Below are 24,918 nucleotides of genomic sequence, written 5' to 3'. Positions count from 1 at the left end.
TTAAGTCTCTTTGTGGAGTTAAGTGTAGGGGGACGAAATCCCATCGCCGCCACTCCCGTCGGCTCATTACACGTCCTGGAAACATCCCACAAAACGTCTGGGCCTGTCTCCAACAGCGGGCGAGGCTTTGAGCGGCAGCGGGCCCGGTTCATCTTCCTGGTGTCTGTGGCGGTTGAAGTAGCGCGCTTCCTGTGCAGTTTGGAGTGAGCCGCTCTCTGAACAAAGGAGCCATTGCACTGTTTGTGTTCTAGCACAGCCATCCATTCATCTGATACCCTCGTTCTCTCTACAATGTGGACCCTGAGGATTAAAATGCACTGACACAAGGACCACTTGGCTAGCAATGAAAAAGCACTCAGACTGCACAGTCTTTGGGTTACCTGTAGTTTAGTGTACTCATCCTTTGGAGGGGAATTGTATGTCCACAGTTCACTCCATTTACATGCAAAGCATGAACATAATGTTCCCTCATTTTTTTAGTTTTCTATGGATAGATACAACTTATTATTGTATTATTGATTATTGTATGTAATCTGCATTGCATTTTATATTAAAATATGCTTGTAACGTGCTCTACATTAAATCCATTGTCTATACAGTGTGCTATTCCTGCTGAATGGCAGAACATATTAGTGGAAGTGCCATGTGCAATGAAGGCCATTGCATTCTGAGAACAATCTTTCATCTACTTTGAAAAGTTAAAACAGGCAGCAAAGGAAGGGGCGGGGGCTGTTTCTTTTTTGATAATGACTATGCTAGACTATACTGCTTTATATAGTGCTGCAAAATAAGAAGTTCAGATTCCACACTGAACTGAATAACGAGGAGGAACAGATTAATCTGTGACACATTCATGTTTGCAGATGATCTGCCCCACTGAGCAATGTTTCGTGCAATGTCCTGGAGTACGATTTTCTGATTAGATGGTTATCAGACGAAATGCAATATCTGAAGAGAATCTGAGAATATTGTGTGAAGTGGAGCAAGCGCTGGATGACAACACAGCAGCTTTGTTTCCTTTGGGGTTAAACATCTCAATTTAACGTCACTTTTCTTTGCATTTATTCTCTGATCTCATATTTCTTCAGGAAGAAACAGGAGCACAGTGACACAGTTTTATATGTGAAAAATGTGTTGCATTATCAGAAAAATCATGGTATAAAATTCCTGGAACAGCAGGAAATTCAGTGTGATGTAGCTTAAAAAATGGAAAACGTAATTAAAAAATGGCACCAGCTCTGTCAAAAAAAAAGGCAATATAAACTTTCATTATGCAGTGCTTATTATTTATGCTTTCTAAGTACTGCACAGATAAAAGATGTCAAAAATATGCATAATATAAAGACGAAAATTCAAACATCAGCTACTTTAGTGCAAAATAACTTTTAAAAAGCAAGTTTAAAAAGCTTTTAACAGGTTTTTAGGAGTTATTTTAAAGGAGAGATTGCGCAGCCCTGATACTCTCCAGTAGAGCAATCCATAATCTGGGGTCAAGCACCATAAAAGCTTCATTGGCCATTATTTTTAAGTAGGGGCTGAAGGGTCAAAGCAAACCCTTTCAGAAGATCTGAGCATTGCGGCAGACAAGGAGAGAGTGGCTCAGAAATGTTTCAGAAGGTTGTTAAAGTGACCAATAAAATCTACACGCGAACAGTAGTCAGTGTAGTGAGGCTAAGACTGGAGTAACATGAAGACTCCTGCTTTAGTTCAGTCTGGCTATGGCATTCTGAATAAACAGGAGGAAAATAGATTATTGCCATTTAGGGGACAGGGGAAACAGGGTCAATCCAATTTTCGCCATGTTGTTTTGTCAATGTGGCTCACTCTGTCCATTGTTTTTTAATTTCTCTCTTCGTCAATTTGAACCCGATTCTCAGGCTTCACCGATAAAAGATGCCCTCGTAAGTTGAATGTCAGATTTTTTCTGTCCTTTTTAAAAAAAAAAAAGTCAACGAAATCAACGTTATAAGCCATTTCCTGTTTCTGCTTCATGGAGGAAGTGTGGGTACAGTCATTTTCTGGCACCAATGAGTACCAACGGAACTTCCCGCGTTTGTAATGCTTTGTCTGGGACAGGACTGCAGCACCATGCCCTGCACGTTTTCGAAAGCCTCGGAACCTGCCACTCAAACACAGCTCGGGAAATTCAAATAATGCACTGTGTGTTCATTAATGCACTGTGTGTGTCATGTAGGTGTGTGTCAGTGTAATAGAATCTAGACGTGTTAATGAGAGTGTGTGCATCTATTAATTATTCAACATATGCATGATTGTGAGTGTGTTCATGCATGTTGTAAAGTGTGTCTACCTATTAGTATGTGCATGTGTTTATGTATGTATGAACGATAGTATCTGTTAATTATGAAGAAAACAAAGCTGGCTTTTGTCGTCAGTACTGTGTTGCACTTTCACAGACTTGTCTCCAAGAAACACCATCTATTGGGATGTGATGATCAATTGTGCAACACATTCATTTTGCTTGTGCATCTTCTCTTTTTTGTACCGCCAACACCCAGATCTTTGCATAGGAGAAGGAAACTAACATTTAATAACCTTTAATTGGGGTTATATTCTTAGAGTATATTTTTTTCTTGAAAAGAAAATCTCTAATATGATTAAATAGCATGCATTATACATGTACAGAAAAGAAAAGATATCCTACAGCAAAGGTGGAAATTCAAGTTGTGAATGTGTTTACAGTCTCTTGGCCATCCCAAAATAAAATGGCATGGCATGAATAGGGTCATTGTATTGTATATTGTACAGCTGTATTTATTCAGCTGAAGCAGTTCAGGTGTAGTACCTTGCCTAAGGGCATATATCACCCCACCCAGGATCGAATCCTCCAATCTCCTGTGTATGGGATTCTGCATTGCTTCACTGCTGTTCTTACCAGCATATTGCACTGCCACCTCAACTGCAGTACTGCACTTTCACCATACAATGTGTCTGGAGGGGATTCGAGTCTGCATTGCAGAGAAAATTTGAGTGAAAGAACCACAGCGCCTGAGTCAATTCATCTGTATTCAACAGTGTGCTTTCTTATGGGGCTCCACATACAGTGTACAGGCTCAGTGAAACTAATTTACCAGATGTGTCTACCTGGAAATGTAAAGGCTAATGTTTTCATTTTGTTTGATTAATCTGCAGACTTTTAACACACCCATACTTTTGTCCATTTCCTGTCATTTACCGTTCCAAATGAATAAATGACTGACCCACTTGCCCTGAGGATAACACAGAGCTTTAATGGCTTTGGCGATTGTCTTTCCTTCATGGCTGTAAGCCAGGCACAGCACTTACTGGCTACTCATGGGTGAACGAAGCGGAGGCTAGTTTGTTGTCCTTCTGTTCAGCATACTCCAGATGCGACAGGAAGACCCCTATACTGACAAGAACCCCAATGATTCAAAGTAACTGTCAATTCCTGCACCCCCTCCCCCCCAGCCCCCATGGATAATCCTCCCAGGTGATCCCAGCCAAGCCCAGATCCATTTTACATCTGATTGACAGCCCCTCTGCAAAGAGAAACCCCGCAAGGAGTATTTGGTACCCGGCGACCTGCTATGTCTTGAGATAAGCTGCCTCCCTCTCCCTCTTTCTCTCTCTCTAAGCCTCCCTCTTACATCCAGATTTCCTGTGTCCATCTGTCAACCATCCTTTACCAGAGAGAGAAAGAGAGATGTCTCTCTACTTTTTTAAGCTGGTAAAAGGTACTTATAGCCATACAGATTCTTTGAACTTTCTGTTACCTTCCTGTCCCTGTTCTTGGCTCAAACACAATTTTTGCTGTGAGTTTGTGATGCCATAGTCAGGCGCCAGGAAGTGGAGAGTGTTTGTATACAGCCAAATCCTTCCAGAAAAAAATCTCTCTTGTAAACCCATATCCTGAATCAAGCGATTAAAGGAAACATTCACTTCCTATTTTTGTATATGAATAGCCATCAGTGCATGTTTGGTAGAAACATTTTATTCAATGAAAATAAGAAGTTAAAAATGCTATCATTCAGATTTGCTTAGACTGATAGGAAAATAAATTATTTTCCAGTTCGTGGTTGAGGGTTTATGCAATATCTTATTTACATTTTTTCTTTGAAATAAACTGAAAATAATATCTGAACTTAGACTATTAGTAGAACAGTGTCCTTTTTGGAACAGGCACCAGTTGGTATTTGACTTGTGATCCGAGAGTCAGTTTCAGTTGGATCAGAAATTGTTTTCTGTAAAGTGCTTTGTCTTAAGTAGCATTCGAGGCTTTTTAAGATGCATTTGCGCACAAGACCTCTGAACAGATGGACCGTTTTGATTGGATGAAAGAGTTTACTGTCGTAAGGACATATGGTCAATCTGCCATGGGGATGTGGCAAAGAGTTGTTAATGTGGAACATTTGGGTTTTTCTGCTAACAAGCTGACCGAGTTGAGCAATTATCGCCCACCAGCATTACATTATTGATTAGCTTAGCAGATGCTTTAACCAGGACAAGTTTCCTTTTTTTCCTGTTAAAAGCATATATAGAGCTAGTGATGTACACAAGACATCCAGGTTATGTTCTGTGCTTAAGAATGCAATCTGCAAACTCTCACTCGCAAGGTTAGCCTCTTAACCTCTACAAGACACCAACTTCAAATGTGCCCTTGCAGGACTCTAACCTGGCAGCATGTCAGATATGTCTGTACCACCTTGCTCAGTTGTTTACTGTGAATGTGTTGCTTTTGTTTCCTTCATATTATCAATATTTTTGTAATAACTAGGATATCAGGTCAAAATGAAGAACTTTTTAAAAACTGACTGAATGACTCACAATTAATGTTATCTTATTATTAACCATTGTTATAAACATTTGTAACCAGTTATCTTTCTGTCCATGACTTGATGTTAAAAATGTGTAATTCTTTCCCATCATTGTTTTATTTAGGTCCTTAAAAATATATTTTCTCTCTACTTGTATTTGATGAGTCAACTAATGTTGGAAGGTCCCATTTGATCCTTTGGATCCTTCTGAACAGTGTAAACAATAAAAATAATAGCTAGATTAATTAACAAGCACAAAGTGTAAACAAATTCCACATTTTTTAAAGGTTAATTGTTTAATGTGCGTGTGAGAAGTCTCAATACGAATTAACTAAAATGAATCATTTTTATTGGAGGTATTAAATCTGGCAACTTTGTTAATCATTTTCAAAACAGGTTCAGAAGAGTCACCAGTTATTTGGCTCGTAAATGTATTGCCTGTAGTGTACTTAATGGGATTAAAAGGGCTGCACATGACCGTGCTCTCAGTGTTTTGTTCTTCACCCTCCTTTCTAAGGCTTCTGAACGGATTTGGCTAATGCTGCTTACTGGAATCTAGATAAGTGCGTCAACAGTGTGACATGCATGTGACGAAGGGGTGACAATGGGGTGAAAGCATCCTCGATCACCTGGTCACAAGCATCACAGAGAAAACAGCGAAAGCCTGTTACCACAGGGATCTTCGTGGAGTGTCAGTGCTCACTGCATAAATGCGATTACATGAGAGAATTCTAAATGCCTAAAACAATAATATTTGTTGCATTTTTACTTTTACTTACAGCAACATGCCTGATCTTCCCAGTTTGAAAATGCACACAGTGCTAGTGATATCTGTCCAAAAATGCCATATGTAGAGTACACTTGAGTATGTGGGACAAACTCCAGACTTAAATTCAGAGAGAGAGAGAGAGAGAGAGAGAGAGAGAGAGAGAGAGATTAGTTTTCACGACTACATGCTCCACTCATGAAGTCCAGGGCCCTCACAGGCTTCTCACCACCTCATCTATAACACTTCATCATCATAGCTAAAGCTGACAGCCAATCTTGTACCATCGCCACATGTAATGCGTGGATGTGCAGTGAAAATGAACATTGGAATAAAAGGAGTAAAGATAAAATTGTTATGAGAGTTATACCCCGGTCTTCTCTATCCTGTTGCTCAGAGAAAGGTCTTAGTTAGCTTATGATTTAGAAAAAAACTAAATCTTATTATGCAATTAATCCCCCAGATCACCCTGTTCCAGGTTATAAAGGATTTCCTTGTTGCTGTTATCAAGTTACTAGCAATGCTCCCACACTGGCGACTCACGCACACAGCTGTGTGTTTGTGCTGCTATAGCACCCCCTCACAAGACAGGACACAGTGAACATGTTATCCTCAAGAAAGTCATGAGATCCAGTGAATGCTGAAGCTTTCTGTCCCTGAGCTGGCTGTCCGGAAAGACATTTGAAAGTAACTCCAATAATTACTTTGAATTCATGTCAAAGTCATCACTGAAACTACAGTCAGGAATACTTCACATGAAAGCTATGTTTATAGCTTTCATGTGAAGCCAACAAAACAAAGAAGGAGCACATAAAGAAGAGCTCTACCTCACTTGCAGTCTACTTGCTCAAATGAGGACCCATTTCCAAGTCATGCCCCAGTAATGTTTTAATGTTGATATTATTATTTCAGTACCTTGGCAACCCTTAGCATAACATACAATGAAATACTTATTGGCACAGCACTATTACAGGGTGGGACTGTTTAAAAGCACTTAGATTCATAGTTCAGTACAATGTCAAATTCCGCTTAAACAAACATTAAAGTTAAGCATTAAAAATTAAATGATTACTATTACCCACCATACCTTACTGATCTACCCAACAGACAGTTGTTTATCTTAACAGGTCATTATAGGTCTGTTGCCAGGTCCCAGCTCTATGCAGATTGGGAAATCCAGGGTGTCCAGCTGGGTGTGTGCCTCATCCCTTCATTTCTCCATCAGGTCTCAGCTAAACCATGTGTTCTACACCAGCTGTTGACAAGCACAGACGTCGTAATCTTTCCACAGGAAACTGAAACTTGCCCAGAGATGTTAACGCGGTCTGATCTCTGGCGATGACACAGATTGATTGGCGTGCGTCGTGGTCGGTGGCACCGTGCCAACAGCTCACGTTTTGCCGGAGGGGGTCGGAGGAAGCTCAGCCGCGCTGTCACCGGGGACGGGTGGGAACCTTTCCGGCCGCCTTGCGCAATTACTCAGAGGGGCGGGAGGATGTGGCACCCCACAGAGCCCTTCTGCCGGACACCAGAGAAAAAAAAACCCTGCAGCATTGTAATTACACTGCTCCGGCCACAGTCGCACAACAAACCCATAATAACCGTCATCTAGCCTCCCAGTGATTACGGGCTGGGACCGCTACCCAGCATGCGCTGGGGCCGGGGGTGGTGTTTACAAATTCTTTCCATATTTTAGGATCATTCAGAGCTCTGTAGGGAAAACAGGGTATGCACCGTATGGGGTCTTGGAAAGGCCAAGCCGTCCTGCATGTGCCAAGAATCTCTCATGGATTCACTTCCAAATATGAGATGGGAACACACTAGCTCAGCTGGGAATATAGTATAAGCAAAAAGCTCCTTATTTAGGGGCATTTCTGACTACAATTATTTTTATAGAAAGTGGTAGTACATTCATTTAAATGTATTTCATTTACTTTATGTATTTATATATGTATCTATCATTGTTGCTCTTCGTAATATTAATATTATTAACATTGTTATTATTATTATTATTATCTTGTACTTCCTTGTTTACTCATAGAAGTGAAGTTTATGGTCCTGTTTATTCTGTTCAAGGTCTGTAGGCCTCGCTTTAATTTGGATTTACTGCCTTGACCACTTACCAAACTAACAGATCTCATTTGGACTGCCGTCTTTCTTTTGACCTTAAAATTTTGGATATGACGCATATAGACCCCTACCTATTATTACTGCCTTCCTCTTAACTTGGTTATTCCACCCTCCACATGCATCTTCAGCGGGTCAAGAGGCCAATATATTCACTTGTTTATTGAAGCTATTTGGCGGAAGCACATCACCATCCTTTTCCTGTTATTAAGCACTACACACACTGGAATGCATCTCTGTAGGGGCCACAAGGCCAATCAAAGCCCTGCTTCAGTGCCTCAGAGCCAATAGAAGGCCCAGACGTCAGGACACAAGGACATTCCATTCACAGTGCAAACAACATGACAATAGAGCAATGAAGCCTTTTCCAAACAGGCATGTCAACAAAATACCACAAACTGTTAATACAATGACACTGAGAAGCCAGTGATTCAGGACAACTTTCGTGGGCCCTTGGTTCAACAATTTTATGAGATTTTTTAACAGGAAATTATGAAACTGATTGTACAGTCAGACTGGATATCTTTTCTCCTTGACATAAATGTACAAGGGTTGAGAGACCTTTATGAAAACAGAACCACTTATATAGGTTTTTTTTTTTGGCTTGGAAAGCACCATGTTCTAATGACTGTGAACACTGCAGTTTGACACAATGTCATTTATCTGTGACTCATCGGTAGCTTCTCAAATCCAGTGATTACACATCTCTGTGAATATTTTTAAGGCCATAATTACATGGACAGGATGACCTGGAACAACATAATCTTGCAAGTGCAGTGGTATGAAATGCAAACAGTGACAGACAGCAGGAAGAAATGAAATGTTTCCCCTGACAAATGAAAAACTGGAATTGAACGTATTAACAGCATATTTATGCCTACGACTCATAACGAAACCTCCACCGGGATGTGCGTGCGTGCGAGAGAGAGAGTAAGAGAGATAAAAATGTTTTTTTTCAAGTGAATAGATACAGGCTAAATCTGTGGCAGGGAGGGAGGCAGGAGCAGGAAGTTCCCTGTGACTGGGGCGGCAGGAAGAAAGCCACAACACTGTTGACCTCTGACCCCCAAAGGAACACAGCTTCAGACAAAGGCCCACCCCGACAAAGGCGACGGATGGCCTACAGAGACAGGCTGATCTGGTCAACTGATAAAAGCGGAGCAGTGATTGTCTCGTTGGCTCACAGACCTGGGACTGCTCAGCTAGCTGCAAGAGCAACTCCACCCAGCAGCACAGGAAGGCGTGCTGTCAGAGAATGGAAATAACAGGTTCCTGACACAGGAAGTGAGCCCTGTCCCATGAGCCACTGGAACTGCTTGTTCAGCCATGAAGGTGAACCATTTCCCACAGTTTCATTTGAATAGATTTGGATAGATAACTGAAACTCTATCAGTCTAATGAAGAAAGCGCTCCTTCCCTTGTGTAGGGAAACGCTTGTGGTAAGGTGTAAGCTCGTACATTTGTATTAATGTAAATACGTTATGCAAATGTTGTTCTTGTTTCATGTTTTGCTCAGAATGATTCCTTGTGTGTTGTAATGACATAAGGAAGGCTTTTCTGTGTTATTGGTCAACACCTTGCTGTGGGAGCTGAATGGGTGTGGGCTCTTTGTGTTGAGTCTTATCTTAAATGTATTGACGTGCACTCTTTGTTTATTTTCCATCTGTGGCTGAGTATTTTACTACCTAGACCTGCGCCAGTCTGCGCCAACAAACCTGCAGTTCACTGCTAATTGAACACCAGTGAAAAAACTAAACAATAAATTGTTGCTAAGCCATGTTCTGTCTTGCAGTTAGAAGCACTCTAGTAGGAGTCTACGGGTGTTGTGTTCTTCCTGAAATGTAATCATCCTCCCCATAAGCAGAAAAAAGTCTTATCTCATGGGTCTTGGGACTGGATTCCTGCAGTGAGGGATTTTAACAGACTGTATCTAAATTTACCTCACCCAACCTGACAGGGAATCAACAAAATACAGTACTTATCTGTAGCCCGCACCCCTGCCTCCCTACCTCAAACATCCCCCCAACCCCTGAAAATCCCCATCCCCACCACGGTTTTGTGGCTGAAGTCTTAACGTAGTTCACAGACCAACACAAACATAGTGCACTTATTGAGACACGGCCCTTTCACCAGGCTCTGTTTGATAAATTACTACAATTTATCAAAATGATATGATGATGATACAAAATAATAAAACTGTAACTTTGTTCAGAAATATGTACAAAGTATATTACAGAGCTTATCTCTCATTGTTTCATGCTGTTGGTACAGGAAGGAGATACATAGGTAAGACCTGTGCGAGACAGCACTAAACTCTCTTCCTGAGCAGGAATGCAAACAGCAGGGGTCACCTTTTGCAGTGCTGGGGGGGGGGGGGGGGGGGGGCTTTCATAGCAAAAACAAAAGTCGCCATTTAGATACAGGCTGTAAATGCCTTAGAGCAAAGAGGGAGCTAATTTGATTAGCCTCTTTGAAAAGGGTGAGAGAGAAAGCATTTGAACCTCAAAAGAAATAGTGTGGGCCCATGCACAGGGCGGGTCGCACAGGCGCACCACCGTTAGCCATGCCAGGCAGTAATGCATTTCCAATAGGGGGGCGGGTAATGACCTGCAGAGCTAAAGTGCTCCAGTCATACAGGTGACATTTCTCATGTTAAGTACTCTGAAACTGCACACACCTTCACTTGCAAAGCCCAAAGGCTACGCATGTAAATGGAGAAGAAAGAACAGCATTTTAGCGCACGGCTACTATAAACAGGCACAGGTTTCTCTGTCTGGCAGCACAGTCTTATTGGCAGTGGTGTCTTTTACTTTTTTTCTGTCTATGTGCATGTAAATGATTAAACAAAAACGAAGAACACATCAAACACTTGGATCTATGCAGTGTAGCTGGAGCACCCTCACTCACTCACTTCATTCTGAAGGCAAATAATGGTTCTTTGATGGTTGGGTTTCTGGTGATTACATTTTTCTTTATTTGCAAATAAAAAAGTCTCCAAAAATATGAACAATAAACATCAAAAGCAAAGTGTTAGTTTACTCTGAACTTTCAGAGTTCCACTGCTGAAACACAGACACATCAGCATTTTCTTTGGAACAATCTTTGCAACAGCAGAGATCCCATGTTCACAATGAGCTACACTGAGACTTTCCTGAAACACGGCAGAAAAACAATTACATTTTTCTGGCAAAAAAAGTGTCTTGGGTGACAAACACATTTTGCAGTAAAAATATATATTTTTAAATATTATTTTATTTTAATTGTATGTCCCTTGTAGTGTTGGTTTCATATTAACATAGTATAAAGCCGCGTTTCCACCGCAGGAACTATACCCCGGAACTAGGAACCTTTTGAGGAACTCAGTGCGTTTCCACCGCAGGAACTAGGGTCTAAATTTAGTTCTGGGGGCTTTGTTTTACCCCCCAAAACGTTCCTGCTCGGGGGGTAGTACTTTCCGAAAGTACAGGAACCTTTTGGGTGGAGCTTGCAGCGCTGAACATTTCTGATTGGTCGAGTACTCGTAGCATTTGTGTTGTATTTATTTTCCGCCATTACCCGCCATGTTTGAAAATATGCAGCGGCAAACCAATTTATTTTCATAATAACAAATCAAACTTGTATGTTATGCGGCGCAGTAGCCTACTTTTGGTTATAGCCTGTCAACGTCTTGGAATTATAACGTGTGCTCTTCTGTTCTTTTCTTGCTTTAGTATTCGTTTTATAAAATGCTAAGCATTCGTGCTGGGACAGCATATTACGTAGGCTACCAAAACATTCAAACGGATTAATTCGGTTGCTGAATATTTTCTTCCGGATTTTCTTTGTTAGCCCGTTGTAATTGACTCAAAACGTTTGATACAGTTATGTGAGGTATGCGGTAGTTCTGCATAATTAACATTGGTGATACAGTACAAGCAAACTGGAAATCACCTTCCGCACTTTTTATCCGGGTAAAATAACAGGTTAATTCTAGTAATCTTCCCTTTAGCTTTTACAGACTGCCGTAATTTTACTGCCATTTTTCAATTCCACGAAAAGACCAGGAAGACTATGGACTCATTTATGGTGCATGGTTCGCATCTGGAGGGCACACTTCGCTGCTCGGCTAGCAGTAACTTCGAAGGAAAGCAAACGGTGGCTGTACCACTACTAATTTACATTTTCACGCAAGTCCGAGTTTTCGTTCTATTCTTGTCATTTTGCGATTAGCCTATATGGAATTGACGACGAGAAAGTAATAAAACAGCAAATTGTTTACAACGTGTGCATGTTTTCTGCTGTTAATGAATGTGTTTGAGAGGATATATGAAAATCAATAAATACAAAAGTAACCATATATAGTCATTGTTGGTAACCCGTTGTATATAAGTGGAATAAACCCCTCCGGGCTGTCCCGGTTATTAGAAAATAATGTAGGCTACTTCGGTGGTAATATGGGGTTACAGAAGAAATCATATGACAGATGGACCGACGACAACGTCAGTGGGCTAATTTGCCTAATCTTCGCGGTACTTTAGACCCCGGTGGAAACGCAGACAACCATTGGCTGAAGGAACCTTTTAGTTCCTGGTAACGTAGTTCCTGGGACTGAAAGTTCCGGGTAATTTTGGTGGAAACGCGGCTTAATATATGGTTCTTCAGATAAAGACCAGACACTTTATCTGTCCCCTACAGGTCTCTGGAGGATATATAAAATGGATTATCAGAAGCTGGGGCTTAAGAGCGACTCCTGATCTAATCAGATCCTGTGCTGAGGAAACAGTTGAAGGTGCTTTATTACCTCAATATTTCTCACCAGGTGAGAGAAACCTGATTATACTCCCAGATTCATAGTGGGACAGGGAGTGACCATAGCAAGGCCACATTCATACCATGTCTGGTGACAAACATAAAAACTGCTTCTGTTGGCACAGGAAAGCCCTCTGACAACATTTTGGATTCTGTGCTATTTAAATTAAAATTTGCACTTTTTTTTTTTAATGTACATATCATGTGCTTATTTATTGTCACAGCACAATACCTTGATTTAAACTGCAGCATTCACTTTATTTATAACCTTTAGCATTTGTGGTGGAAGTAAACATCAGCAGGTAGCTACATGGTTAACAACAATCATAATGGCAGCATTTCCATAGTCACTGTCAACACTGCATAAGCATGAGAGGACATTGCTGGAATATGATCTGCAGCATACATGCTTGTGTGTGTCAACTCTGGAATTTAGGATCCAGAATTGCGCATAAACATTAGCGACTGAGTCCATCAAAGTGTTTATCAGGCCAAATGAACACCTGTCTCCCTGCAGACACTAGCCTGCGAACACTATCCTCACACACCCTGACAGGAAAGTCCCAGCTCGAGGTTACAAAAGAAAATAATACCTCATATGGCTTAACCTGTCTTCAGTCATTTCCGATAAATGAAAACGAGGAATAAGACAACCACCATTCAGGTCCTTTTACTGCAACTGCTCAAACTGTGTAAACAGTAAACAGTAGAGTGCTTTTCACATGTACACCCCTTTGTGAGTCACGATAAAAAGACAGGAACAGGTGAACGCCCTGAACTGAGCCTTATAATTATTCTAGAAACATCAGAGGCACCGCTGACCCAGATAAGCCCTGATCACGGCCACATGTATTTCTAATATCCAGGAGAGTCGCCTCCTTCCAGGAGTTTACCAAAGGGCCAGGTGAGCTTCGGTTAGAGAAAAGGTCCTACCTGTGCCATTTACACCAGTGGTGCATCTATCGAGTAGCCAACAGGAACGCTCATTTGGCATGTACTCCTGACCACTGGTAGTGCTCTTGAAATTAGTTTGAAGAGACAAAATAAGAGGAGACATCAGGAAGGACATCAAATGCAAATGAATATCAGTTTCATGTTTAGGACCAACAGGCACCGAAGAAATACTGATATATCCAATTGCCATAAATATCCAAACATAACATATATCTGATAACAACTGCAGTGTACATACTTGAGTACATAATTCAGTGTTTATTACTAGCCCCCCTATAATTTTGTAATGTAATAACATTAATTATGTTTGGGAACAACTGACTCCGGAAATAAATATCGACTCAAAACAGTGATACATACATCATACATAAATATGTCTCCTCAGTGCTGTTCCTCCATTTCACACATGTGGTGCTGCTGTTGGAATCATTATGAAAAGGACAAAACCGGAATCATCCGTAGTTCGTACGCCATAAAAACCACAGGCTGGGGGTGAAGCAAAGTTATTCACACTCCTGATAAAAAGGAACAAAAAAGACTATATAATAAATCATGCAAATATTGAGCAATATTTGAATTCTCAAACATGTGGAAAACATCCTACTTCCTGGGATTCAACCAAAATCACATTTTTCTGAAATTATACATTTATTTCTAAAAAAGTAACTGTTGTGAACCCTAACCATCCATAGTGCTCATAAATATATACTGTACACTCTATGATAGTGAAGAATGGATTTGATATAATGTTACCTTATTTTTATACCCATGGGAACAGGAAGCCATGGTAGGCCACAATAGAGCTCCCTAACATTTACATGAAATATCATGTGAATGCACATTTATTTTTGTAAAATAAAAGACATATCTTTTTATAAAATAAAAAACAACATTATATGTTCAAAATAGTACATTGTCTGTATTGTCTGTTTCATTTTATCATGTGTAAATAATTGTTGATGGTACTGTACATGGGTAACAGTGAATTTGTTATTTTGATTAGCTGCTAGCTGCCACTCTTCCCTGACTTTCGTGTGGGCATAAGGATTTTGCCACTTCTGGACAAGAACATCATGTCTAGGAGGACCTGTGATGCTGAGAAAGATAACATCTCAAAATTTTTGGTGTGTGACCGAGATAATTATTCAGATGAATAGCCATTTTCTTCAAGTAAAACTTCCATTTTAAATAACTATGCATTTAGACACTACTGCTTCTTTTATTAGCCTACAACAGATATTACCATTCGTCATACATGAATTGAGGATTAAATCTTGGCTGGCCTCTGTCTTGTGTAGCCTATTACATTATGCTCGAATAGTTTGTACAGTTTATATCAAAGTAAGCCAGGATTAACAGTTTTTTTTCTTGATTCACACACCTTAGTAATAAAGCACCACCCCCGCAGACTGCAGCCCTCCAGTTAGCCCGCAAGCGAGTCGTGCCTGGATAGGATAGAAATAGCCCCACCATCATGCTGGTTGCTATTGCCGACTGCCCACGCGCCCATACTCGGAAAAAGAAAACAACTTCAATTTCCCTCTGTTAGAAGTAACGTCGATTTACGCAATAGAAATCTCTGTTATAAACCCTCCAAACGCTAGCGAGTCTTAAAACTGTTTCAATTTCAACACAAATCAATATCTTCGAAAAGACGGTCGTTCATAAAAGCCTAATAAATATTTGTGTTTTCAGTTCGAATGCGTTTAACATTTTCTAAAATTGGCCCGTAGAATAAGTTATGTCTAATGTCGTAGATTGTTCATACGGAGTTCCCCTCAATGTGCAGGCTATCTGTGCGTTTTGCATAACCAAAGAAAACAATTAAATATTTAAGTAGCCTAAGTTAACATCAAACTGGAAATCAAACGCTATCAATGCGTAAATGTTCAGAATGAAAAAAACGAACAGCACTCGAACAATTGAACGCCATGTATTATTCCCACGGCCAAACTTAATTAAACGGATAGGCCGGGCCCGATATAAACCTGTTTATGCTAAATGCACTAGGAGAAAACATTTAGATGTTTGCCATAGAACCAAAACCATACAGAATACGGGTGGCAAATAGTCTATGCTTGAGCGAAATACAGTATTTCAGTTAGACTCTTGGTTTGATTCGAAATTGTATACCCTACTGTAGGCTATGTAACCTATGTGAATTACACAACCTAGCAGCACTGGGCTACGTAGACAACTGCGTGCCCAAACCTGTAATGCCACTTCGTATTTAGCTAACCCAGTGGAAACATGAGAACGGGGTAGGATATATCAGTAAAAATACCACATTGCTTCCTCTTGCTGCAGTGGAACCGTTGTCACAGTTTCTTTGCACTCATTTGATCCGGAGCGGAAATTCTTGTCCGTTTTTTGTGAATGACAAACTTATTAACAATTCATCAACACAGGCCGTTCCATCCGGTCCCGTTTCCACAGCAACGAGCTGTTGGAGTGCTCTCATTGGCTAGCCTGCGTGGTGTATCCATTGAAACGTTCCATGTTAGTATCCATTCAAGAGCTTGCCGCGGCCGAGAGTTCATGGGAGAGAACGACGCGTTAGCTATTCTAGACAGGACGTAGCTAGGCTATTCTGCACGAAGAATCGGAACGTTTCACAATTCATGAAGACATAGCTATTTGATCTGCATTTGGGAAAAAACGAAAACATAAACACGGAGCCGCGGATTTTAAAACCTATATTTTAGCCTACCTGTATGGACTGCTATTATATAACAGGAGCACAGCGTCAATTCGGCGCTACCTTCAGTGAGTCATTGATAAACGCACTGGCATTTCTTACAGCCATCTGAATGAGTGCTGTAGAGCATTCGATCATTTACTAACGAATATACACGTTGGTTTTCGTGCATTTAAATTGCGCTAGCAGGACAAGCGAGAGTGACGTTAATAGTCTTTCAGACGTTATCTTCGGTTTTCAGAATAAGACGAATTCATTTTTTCTGATATATTTTTGTGAATGGTTACGCTGTGATTACTTAAATGCGTTTGTCATTGCTATAAGGTGTAGAACCTCCATGCTGTTCTGCATTTGTTAAATAGACTACACTAGACAGTTCATTTTTAAGCCTTGTGTCAGGGTTTTCTCCCTAATGCTAGATAAGTTCAAACCCGTTCATTTCGATTCCGTAATGGCGATCAGCAAGACAGTGGACTGGCTGAAAGAACAGCTTCTGGCGCGCAGCAACAGCCTGCTAGTGATGGACTGCCGAGCTCACGAGCTGTACGAATCCTCGCATGTTGAGACTGCGATAAACGTGGCCATTCCGAGCCTCATGCTCCGGCGACTGAAGAAAGGCAACCTGCCCGTCAAATCTCTTCTAGCCAACGGGGAGGACAGGGAGAAATTTGCCAGAAGGTGCAAGACGGACACGATCGTGCTTTACGACGAGTATAGTCGGGAGTGGAACGAAAATGTTGACGGGGGCTCGGTGCTGGGATTGCTGCTCAGGCGGATGAAAGACGAAGGTTACAAGGCTTTTTATCTGGAAGGTATGTGGGCTAGCTATACGCACTCTAAATACATGCAAACAAATTGTTACATTTTAATTTTTGCCAGTTAACGACGTTTCTGTGCATTACACTTACTACTGAAAATTGTATGCCTTCATCTGCTCTGATGTGTAGGCCTATCGAACGTTAATGGATAGCATAACTGACATTGTAGTGTAAACTTACGGAATTAGTTTTTATGGATATATCTTTAATGTATTACTTAAATGGTGTTGCCAAATATGTAGGCTAGGCTACATTTACAGCTTGGAACTGAAGCTTTGGTTTACTCATCTGACGAATAATGTATTTCCTGCAGGGGGCTTCAGCAAATTTCAGACAGAGTTCCCTGCCCTGTGTGAGACGAATTTGGACAGCGCTTCCAGCAACAGTTCCCCCACGGCGCAAGTCTTGGGGTTAGGGGGACTACGGATAAGTTCCGACTCTTCAGACATTGAATCTGACATCGATCGTGACCCTAACAGCGCAACCGACTCGGACGGAAGTCCACTATCAAATCCTCAGCCTTCCTTCCCGGTGGAGATCTTACCGCATTTATACCTGGGCTGCGCAAAAGACTCCACAAATCTGGACGTTTTGGAAGAATACGGCATCAAGTACATTCTGAACGTCACACCGAACCTGCCCAATCTATTTGAGAATGCTGGGGAGTTTAAGTACAAGCAGATCCCCATCTCCGACCACTGGAGCCAGAATCTCTCTCAGTTCTTCCCCGAAGCTATTGGCTTTATTGGTAAGCACACACTGCGACCGTTTTAAACTACCGTTGTATGCTACAGACCTGACTTTTCGCATCGTGTGAGGCCTGTATAACACAGAAGATGGAAACCATTTTGAATGAATAAATACAATTATAAATCGGCCATATCAAATAAAGACATCATTTAATTGTGAATTTGAAAAAAAGAGCACTTAAAGTCGTAACGGCACATTTTATCTCACTGTAATAATTACAAACTGTAGCCATATGGTCACTAAATCTCATTAATAAGATAAGGCCTCCTGGGGAAGTGCTTAAGTACTTGTCCTGCAATTCAGATTAATGAAGGTGTCCCCTAGTAGTACTGCACTGCAGCCATTTAAACAACTTGTTGAGGGGTGGGGGTCGTGATTAATGTAGAATTACCTGGAGAATGGCTTGGACTGTGCTGGTGGCATCTCACCTTTTGTAATTGTGTTTATCCCAGGTTAATGTGTATGGGGTGCTGCAACGGCTCATAATGAATTTGCACAAAGGGGGGAGGGGAGGATGGGAGTGTGACAGTAATTTGAATCCAGCAGGAAGGAATTTAGACTGCAAGCAGCATAGAAAGTAATCTAGGGCACTGTGATGTTTCCTCAAACAAAGACGGCCATTTTCAGGGAATGTTGACATCCTGTTAGTCTTAATGGGCTGCCCACATGACTTCCTCTTTCTTTTAAGTGCCTGAATGGCACCATTGTCAGCCACAAAACAGTTGGAAGAATCATTTAATAGACCTCAATAGTCAATTCTAATCTCAGATACTCAAGGTCATGTTGAAGAATTTTTCTTTATACATGTTCACAAACAGAATGTGTGGATTTTTAACCATTTTGCATTATGCAGATTTGGCAGACTACAGTAATTTTAAACTTTCAGCACACACTTGGAGAGCTAGATTAGTATTAAATCACACCAGAGAAACAAATAATGTTAGTTTTTCTACTTGTTAGCTGGATTTTTGGTCAATTTTTCTTTGTATAAAGATGATGAAAGCACAGACTTTGAGTATGTGGCTTTTTGTGTACAACACCATGTGACTAAACCTTTCTTCCTGTTGATATTTTAATCTAAAGAATTGTTGTATAGTTGTATTAATCATGCATTTGCTTGTTCTGTTTCTCCAGATGAGGCTCGTGGTCAGAAGTGTGGAGTCCTGGTCCACTGTCTGGCCGGCATAAGCCGGTCTGTTACTGTCACCGTGGCCTACCTCATGCAGAAGCTCAACCTCTCCATGAATGATGCCTACGACATTGTCAAGATGAAGAAGTCGAACATCTCCCCCAACTTTAACTTCATGGGCCAGCTCCTGGACTTTGAGCGGACTCTGGGCCTCAACAGTCCATGTGACAACCGCATGCCCCCCACCTCCACACAGCCCCTCTACTTTACCACTCCCACCAACCACAATGTCTTTCAGCTGGACCCCCTGCAGTCAACGTGAGGCTCCCGCGAAATCTGCTCCGACTCGGAGGGTGACCGCTCTTGAAATAATTTTTGTCTCCTGTTAAGAGGTCTTAATGGGACTGTCACAGTTGAGGTCTTGGTGGGATCGTCACAGTTGGATAACGCTGACAGCTGTGTGGCATAGTTTCTGAAGTGTGTGTGACCTGGCTAATTCCCAGGCACAGTCGCTAACCTGGGAGATATTATCGTACTCTCTATCTCATTTTCAATGAGTCTGACTTTCTGAATGTCAGATGATGCAATCAAAAATGGTAGTCGGTAGCATTTGAACCCATGGATTGGGGTGCCAAAGAGAACTGGTTGGCTTAACTGGACATATTTCTATGGACTTAGCACATGTACCTACAGACTCTTGTTCAGCCTGGGTGCACATTTTTTGTCTTCTGTGAAGACATTCCTGTGCCTGGGGTCTCAGCATCCCAGGTTATGAGGGCACAGTATTTGCCACTCCATTTTATTTGTGTGGAGTTGTTTGAAATGTTTATACATATGTATATGTTAGATATTAAAGACTCAAGGGTAAAGCCTTGCTCTAGTAAGAGTGCAAGCAAGTGGGTACTGATGGTTTTTAAGTTCTACTCTATGTAAACCTGCATACTGAATATTGATCTTTATCATCATTTAATAAGCCAAAATATATAGGTTTTTCCAGATTTTACTTGTGTATATGTTTAATATATTTAATATATTTTGACTTCTTGCTTAATGTATGAATTCAATCTATAGCCCTTTCTTTTGCTTCTGCCCTCACCCCTCCACCCTGCCACAGAAAAGCTAGAATCCCCTAATTTTCATGTCTTAGCTCTGTACATACTATCCAAAAAGTTATCCTGCCACATTTTATCTGCAAGAAACCCCTCCTAGTTAATCTACCACCTCTGCTCACAGACGGACAAGTCCACAATAGATAGTAAAGGTTAGTTGGTCATGTCCTACTGTACTTTGGGGCTTTGGGAAGTGTGGTGGCTCGAGTTCAGGTTCAGATTGTGCATGTGACTGTAATGGTGTGGGAAGGGGCTTTGCTGAATACAGCTTTCTGCGACCCGGGGTGATTCCTGGTCAGTTTATTTTGACGAGGGACCTGGAAAGGTTAATTCATGTTAGATCTTGGCAAAGAATTGGGAATGGTGTTTTCTTTGGAAACGCCGTCATTCTGAGAAGGCATTACCTCTTAATCCTTTCAAGGATGTTCTATAAAATGCAATTTTTGTTGTCAGAGGTTGTTGTTGGAGTGATGAACAGGGACTTGGGTGGGGTGATTTTTGGTGAACATGAGAAGGTTGACAGAGGGTCAGGGTTTCCAGCTGTAATTTTACCTATCCAATGAAGTGGAGTTCAAGGCATGGGATTCTTCTAAAGAATGTAAAGAGAAAATTAAGTTATTAATAAATTGCTATTTTGTCTATTCAGACATATCCCGTGTGTTTATTTCTAATGGAAATTATGGGATGTGCAGCCTTACAGCAGAAATGGTTGCCATTAAATCATTTTTGTTATTTTGTTTAGTTATTAGGAATGTTCATATTCATTTCGAGAATTGGAACTCATCACCTATTCCCACAGTATCTGTCACAGGGGTAGGAAAATCCATTCCTGCAGGCCTGGGGGGTATTTCATGAACCAGGATTACAGAGTTAGCTGGATAAATGTGCTGAGTATAAGTCTTCGGCTGTCATTCATGTATTTATGAAAAAATGTAGCTAAAATGTGAATTACTAAATGACTGGGCTAATTAAATAATCAAGAGGCATGAAATCCAGAAACAGATATGGCCCTCCTTGGACACACCTGATCTGTCAAAGCATTAAGCTCTGGCCCATAACTTCAATTATGTAAATCTGAAACACATATTTGTCTTTTGAACTATGCCACTCATTGTTAAAATAAGCTACACGTAAACATGTTTACTTTGGCTTGGGTAGATAGGGTGTGGAGTTCCTCATGCTGCATTTCCCCTTCCTCATTATAAAAACACGTGAAGCTGCAACCATCATCACCTGGCATGTTGTCTAGATCAAAATGTTCCCTGAGATCTGAGTCTACAAATTCCTTCCTGTCAAGCCCAACCTCTTGACAGAATAAGATGTGCAAAAGCAGTCCTGTCTCACATGCTGAAGAACTGGTTCCGCCAGGTGTTTCAAACCCTCTCAGGAGCACTTCCTGCTGATAAATACTTGGTTCTGTAGACCTGTGAAAAAGAGCACAAACTGTCAAAACAGCACTACTGGACTCTAAGAGGACCCCATATATAGGTTTGCCAGTATCTGTGAAAAGTGGAACTGAAGATTTCTCATTTAATTCAGAAGATTTTCTGTGATAACCGGAAAGGAAATATACAAAAACCAAAAATTCTACAAGCACAGTTATAAAAAAAATATAAGATTTTTCTTACCACTCTTAAAATAGGGCGTGTCTAGTTTTTAGTAGCAGTTTGCCCAACAATTAACTTGTAAATCATATTTTAGCCTGAAATGAAATGGAAAATGTTTGAAAATAAAACTAACATGAATGAATCCCCTGGGAAGTGCTTAGTTGGAAATAGCAAGCAGACATGAATGTAATGCAGCAGAAACACGTCCAATTTATAAATGCTTGGTATGTCCAACTAATCACTTTCTATGCTTTTATTTTCTAATTGCTCCAGGTTATGTGCATTTTAACATTCTACTAATTTTTTTAAATTTGTAGGAATATATCTCATATGTCTTATTTGATTGTGCAATCATGTGATTTAAGATTAACGCTAGTAGTAAGTACTCTGAAAATCTAGTGATAATTATTTGTTTTATGTCATCCACACACCAGCAGGACATCTGTAGATGTTGGACTTCCTTAGACATCCAAGAATATCTGGGCTGGTAGAGCAACTTTTCTCACTTTTCAGCATCTATTGACAACCATGTTGATTTAAATTTTTGCAGGTAATTTCCGCTGATACTTTTATACTTTAGGGTCCCAAAGACAAAAAGAACAGAACATTACATAATGAACAAACGAGACAGAACGTTTTGACCTGGACTAGGATCCAGTTATATTTGCCAGAAATAGCTTATTAGTAGCCTGTCTTGTAAAGAAGTGAAATGAGCTCTCCACTACAGTTCAGGGCCGACAGCTGAGTCACTGTCTATCTTTTGCCGCAGACTGAAAACACCTGCTTACACTGCATCTTGGTTCAACTATCACTGAATTACTCATGGCTTTACTGGGCCTACCAATCTTACATCTAACTACACCCTCAAACCCATTTACTCTTTAGAACACGAAATCCCCCACCTCCCTCTTGCCCCCATGAAGGCAATGAATTTTGTGTTGTAGGTTCATATTTAGTACGATCACTTGTGACTGATCAATTGGCACCAGCAGTGCTTATTGCCTAAACCTTCATGCATGCACTTTTGTATGTTCCTTTGAATAAGAGTGTGTGCTAAATGGCAAATGTAAATGTCCAAGGCAGCTAACAAAATATTCAAATTCACCGAAGGATGAAAATGCAGCATGGAATTACTTTTACTTTGTTATCCGACTAGTTTGTTAATGTTAACAAGGTAGAGGTGTAGCCTAGGCCTATGTAGTTGCACTCAGTGCTGTTCATACAGCTAAATATTGTTGTTCTTATCTGGTAGCTAACTAATTAAAAATGCTAGCAAGGTAACCGGCTTTATCAGAATTTGTAATAGGATTGCCTATTTTTACAGCTAAAGCAAAAACATTTACAAGTGAAATCTTTCTTGCTGATTACTTTACTAAAAAATACAATTAATTCATAACCACTGCACTTCACAAATGTAGGGATATTGTCAGTATTTGGATGGGCTAATATGCAACATTCACCACTCTATTTGACAGATAAATACAGATAGATACAGGATGCTTGTAAATAAGAAAACTGCTTGTAACTACAAACATATCAGTGTGACTGTTAAACATAGCCAATCCTATCTAGCCAGTAAATAATTTTTCATTGTTTATAATTTTTGGATAGTGATTTATTGGACAATTTTTCCCTCCCACCAAACAGCAGCGGAAAGGGGTTTACACAAGAGAAAACATTTCACTGCCCCCTGCTGTACTGAAGTATTTAGTGATTTTTGTCCTTGCAGTGTGCAGGCATAAAGGCATACTGCCAGCATTTGGGTATCTATAAAAGGGAACTTGTGGGAGTAAATAGGTTAAATTAATATAAATAAAACCGTAAGGATCCATTAAACCTGCATAATATAAGGTCATGCTCTACATATCCACAGGACCCTGTCACATCATCTGGTTTGAATATATAGTAATTAAACTACAAAATATTCTCTTTGTTATCACTAATGCAAAAAAAGTAGGCATTGAGCTGAAACGAGTTATACTTTAATAAAAAAAACCTAGAAAAACACCTCTCCCTCTGTAACTACATGCTAGGTCCATATAGAATTTGTGAGAGGGGAGTTGCTGAGGTTTATGTACCTCCACCATCAGACCTCTACAGCTCATCCAAAATGCTGCTGCTCGCCAGATCTTCAATGTCCCCAGGCTCTCCTATGTCACTTTCTCTTTCGCCTCCCTCCACTGGTTACTGATATTGTCTCATATCAAAAAAAAAAAAAAATATGGTGCCAACCTAAGAGGAGAAAATAGAGAAAAGTATGGGGAAAAGACCTTTCACTTAGAAGGAAGTAGGTGTAAACATTGCAGAATTCAATCAGGCCCAGGACTGTGAACTCTTGAGCTTTTGCCCCAACTAAAATGGCTGTAGACAGCCCCGCTCTGATGCTCCCAATCATCCAGTGTGGGAGAACAGAGCACAATAATCCTGGCAGCCTGCCCTTACACTACCCACCATTAATCCAGTGGCAACAACGTCCATGCCTGTCATTTTGTAGCTACAGATATCTTGCAAGAGATTCACACCCCCCCCTAAGCAATTTCCTGTTTAGCTCAACCACCCCCCTGCATCTGTCTCTTTACAGATTATTAATCAGTCCTCCACCCATGCATTGGTCTTATGTAGACCTACCAGAAAATGCTGTAGGCAGACTTTAATATAAGGGCCAGGTCACCAACCCTGTGGGCATACTCTATCCTGGTCTCCATTTGGGCCAGGTCCTGCCCACCCCCTTCTCTAGTGACTGCTCACACTGTTATGTGATGTCATTGCATCACTCAGAGCACAGGACATGTCATTCCATCACTGTTTAAAATAAACGGACTCAAGACAGGGTGCTAACTACAACTTTAATTTTCTTTTCCTGGTACAGCAGAATTGGAAGGTGCATGTCTCAAAGGGGGAGGGGGTATCTCATCAATAGGACCCAAACTTTGGAGGCATTATCTGTGGGGGTGAATCCTCAGTACAAGTCATCATGAACCCATGAGCACAGAAAGATTTGTTCGGTCTAGTCAGTGATAATAGCACATGATGGCTCTACCCATTGTGGGATTCATGAATCCTTGTTTTTTAACAAGAACAGTCCCCACAAGGCACTGCAGTGACCAACACAATGCTATTCTGTTGCACATTAATCCCTGTCAAGCCATGTACTGTACACATGAGGAGGGGGGGTTTGGGGGTTACGCCTCTCACTGTTGGACTTGTGTGGGGGTGCATTAGCAAGTCTAATTACTGTTCAGGCCTTCATTACAGCAGACTGACCCGACGCCCTCTGACCCACCTTCTCCCTAACTGGAATGTGGCACACAAAGAATTCATGTGGTTATGCTATAAGAAAAAGCACTTTGTTTTTCCCATTGCTTGGCTCCCTTAGCTC

The 24,918-nt window shown here is 40.8% G+C and overlaps 1 protein-coding gene and 1 long non-coding RNA gene across 4 annotated transcripts; one reads left to right on the top strand and one right to left on the bottom strand.

The window, feature by feature from the left end:
* Positions 1-6,438: 6,438 nt before the first annotated feature.
* LOC135259106 (uncharacterized) lies at positions 6,439-15,845 on the bottom strand. 3 transcript variants are annotated; one of them, XR_010331205.1, is made up of 5 exons: positions 15,713-15,845; positions 14,810-14,873; positions 13,789-13,943; positions 13,408-13,492; positions 6,439-7,077 (listed from the first exon to the last, which is right to left on the bottom strand). It is a non-coding gene; the product is annotated as an uncharacterized LOC135259106 (long non-coding RNA). The 3 variants fall into 3 exon arrangements; XR_010331204.1 differs by having other exon boundaries at positions 13,789-14,873; XR_010331203.1 differs by having other exon boundaries at positions 13,789-15,785.
* A 101-nt stretch (positions 15,846-15,946) lies between these two features.
* On the top strand, positions 15,947-20,577 carry dusp6 (dual specificity phosphatase 6). Its single transcript, XM_064343029.1, has 3 exons — positions 15,947-16,938; positions 17,258-17,692; positions 18,829-20,577. Exons 1-3 carry the CDS (start codon positions 16,539-16,541, stop codon positions 19,143-19,145), a joined length of 1,152 nt encoding a protein of 383 aa, XP_064199099.1. The 5' UTR covers positions 15,947-16,538; the 3' UTR covers positions 19,146-20,577.
* Positions 20,578-24,918: the final 4,341 nt, after the last annotated feature.

The sequence above is a fragment of the Anguilla rostrata genome, chromosome 7, assembly GCF_018555375.3.
Source record: "Anguilla rostrata isolate EN2019 chromosome 7, ASM1855537v3, whole genome shotgun sequence".
In the NCBI taxonomy this organism is placed as follows: Eukaryota; Metazoa; Chordata; class Actinopteri; order Anguilliformes; family Anguillidae; genus Anguilla; species Anguilla rostrata.
This window is presented reverse-complemented; position numbering and strand designations above follow the sequence as displayed.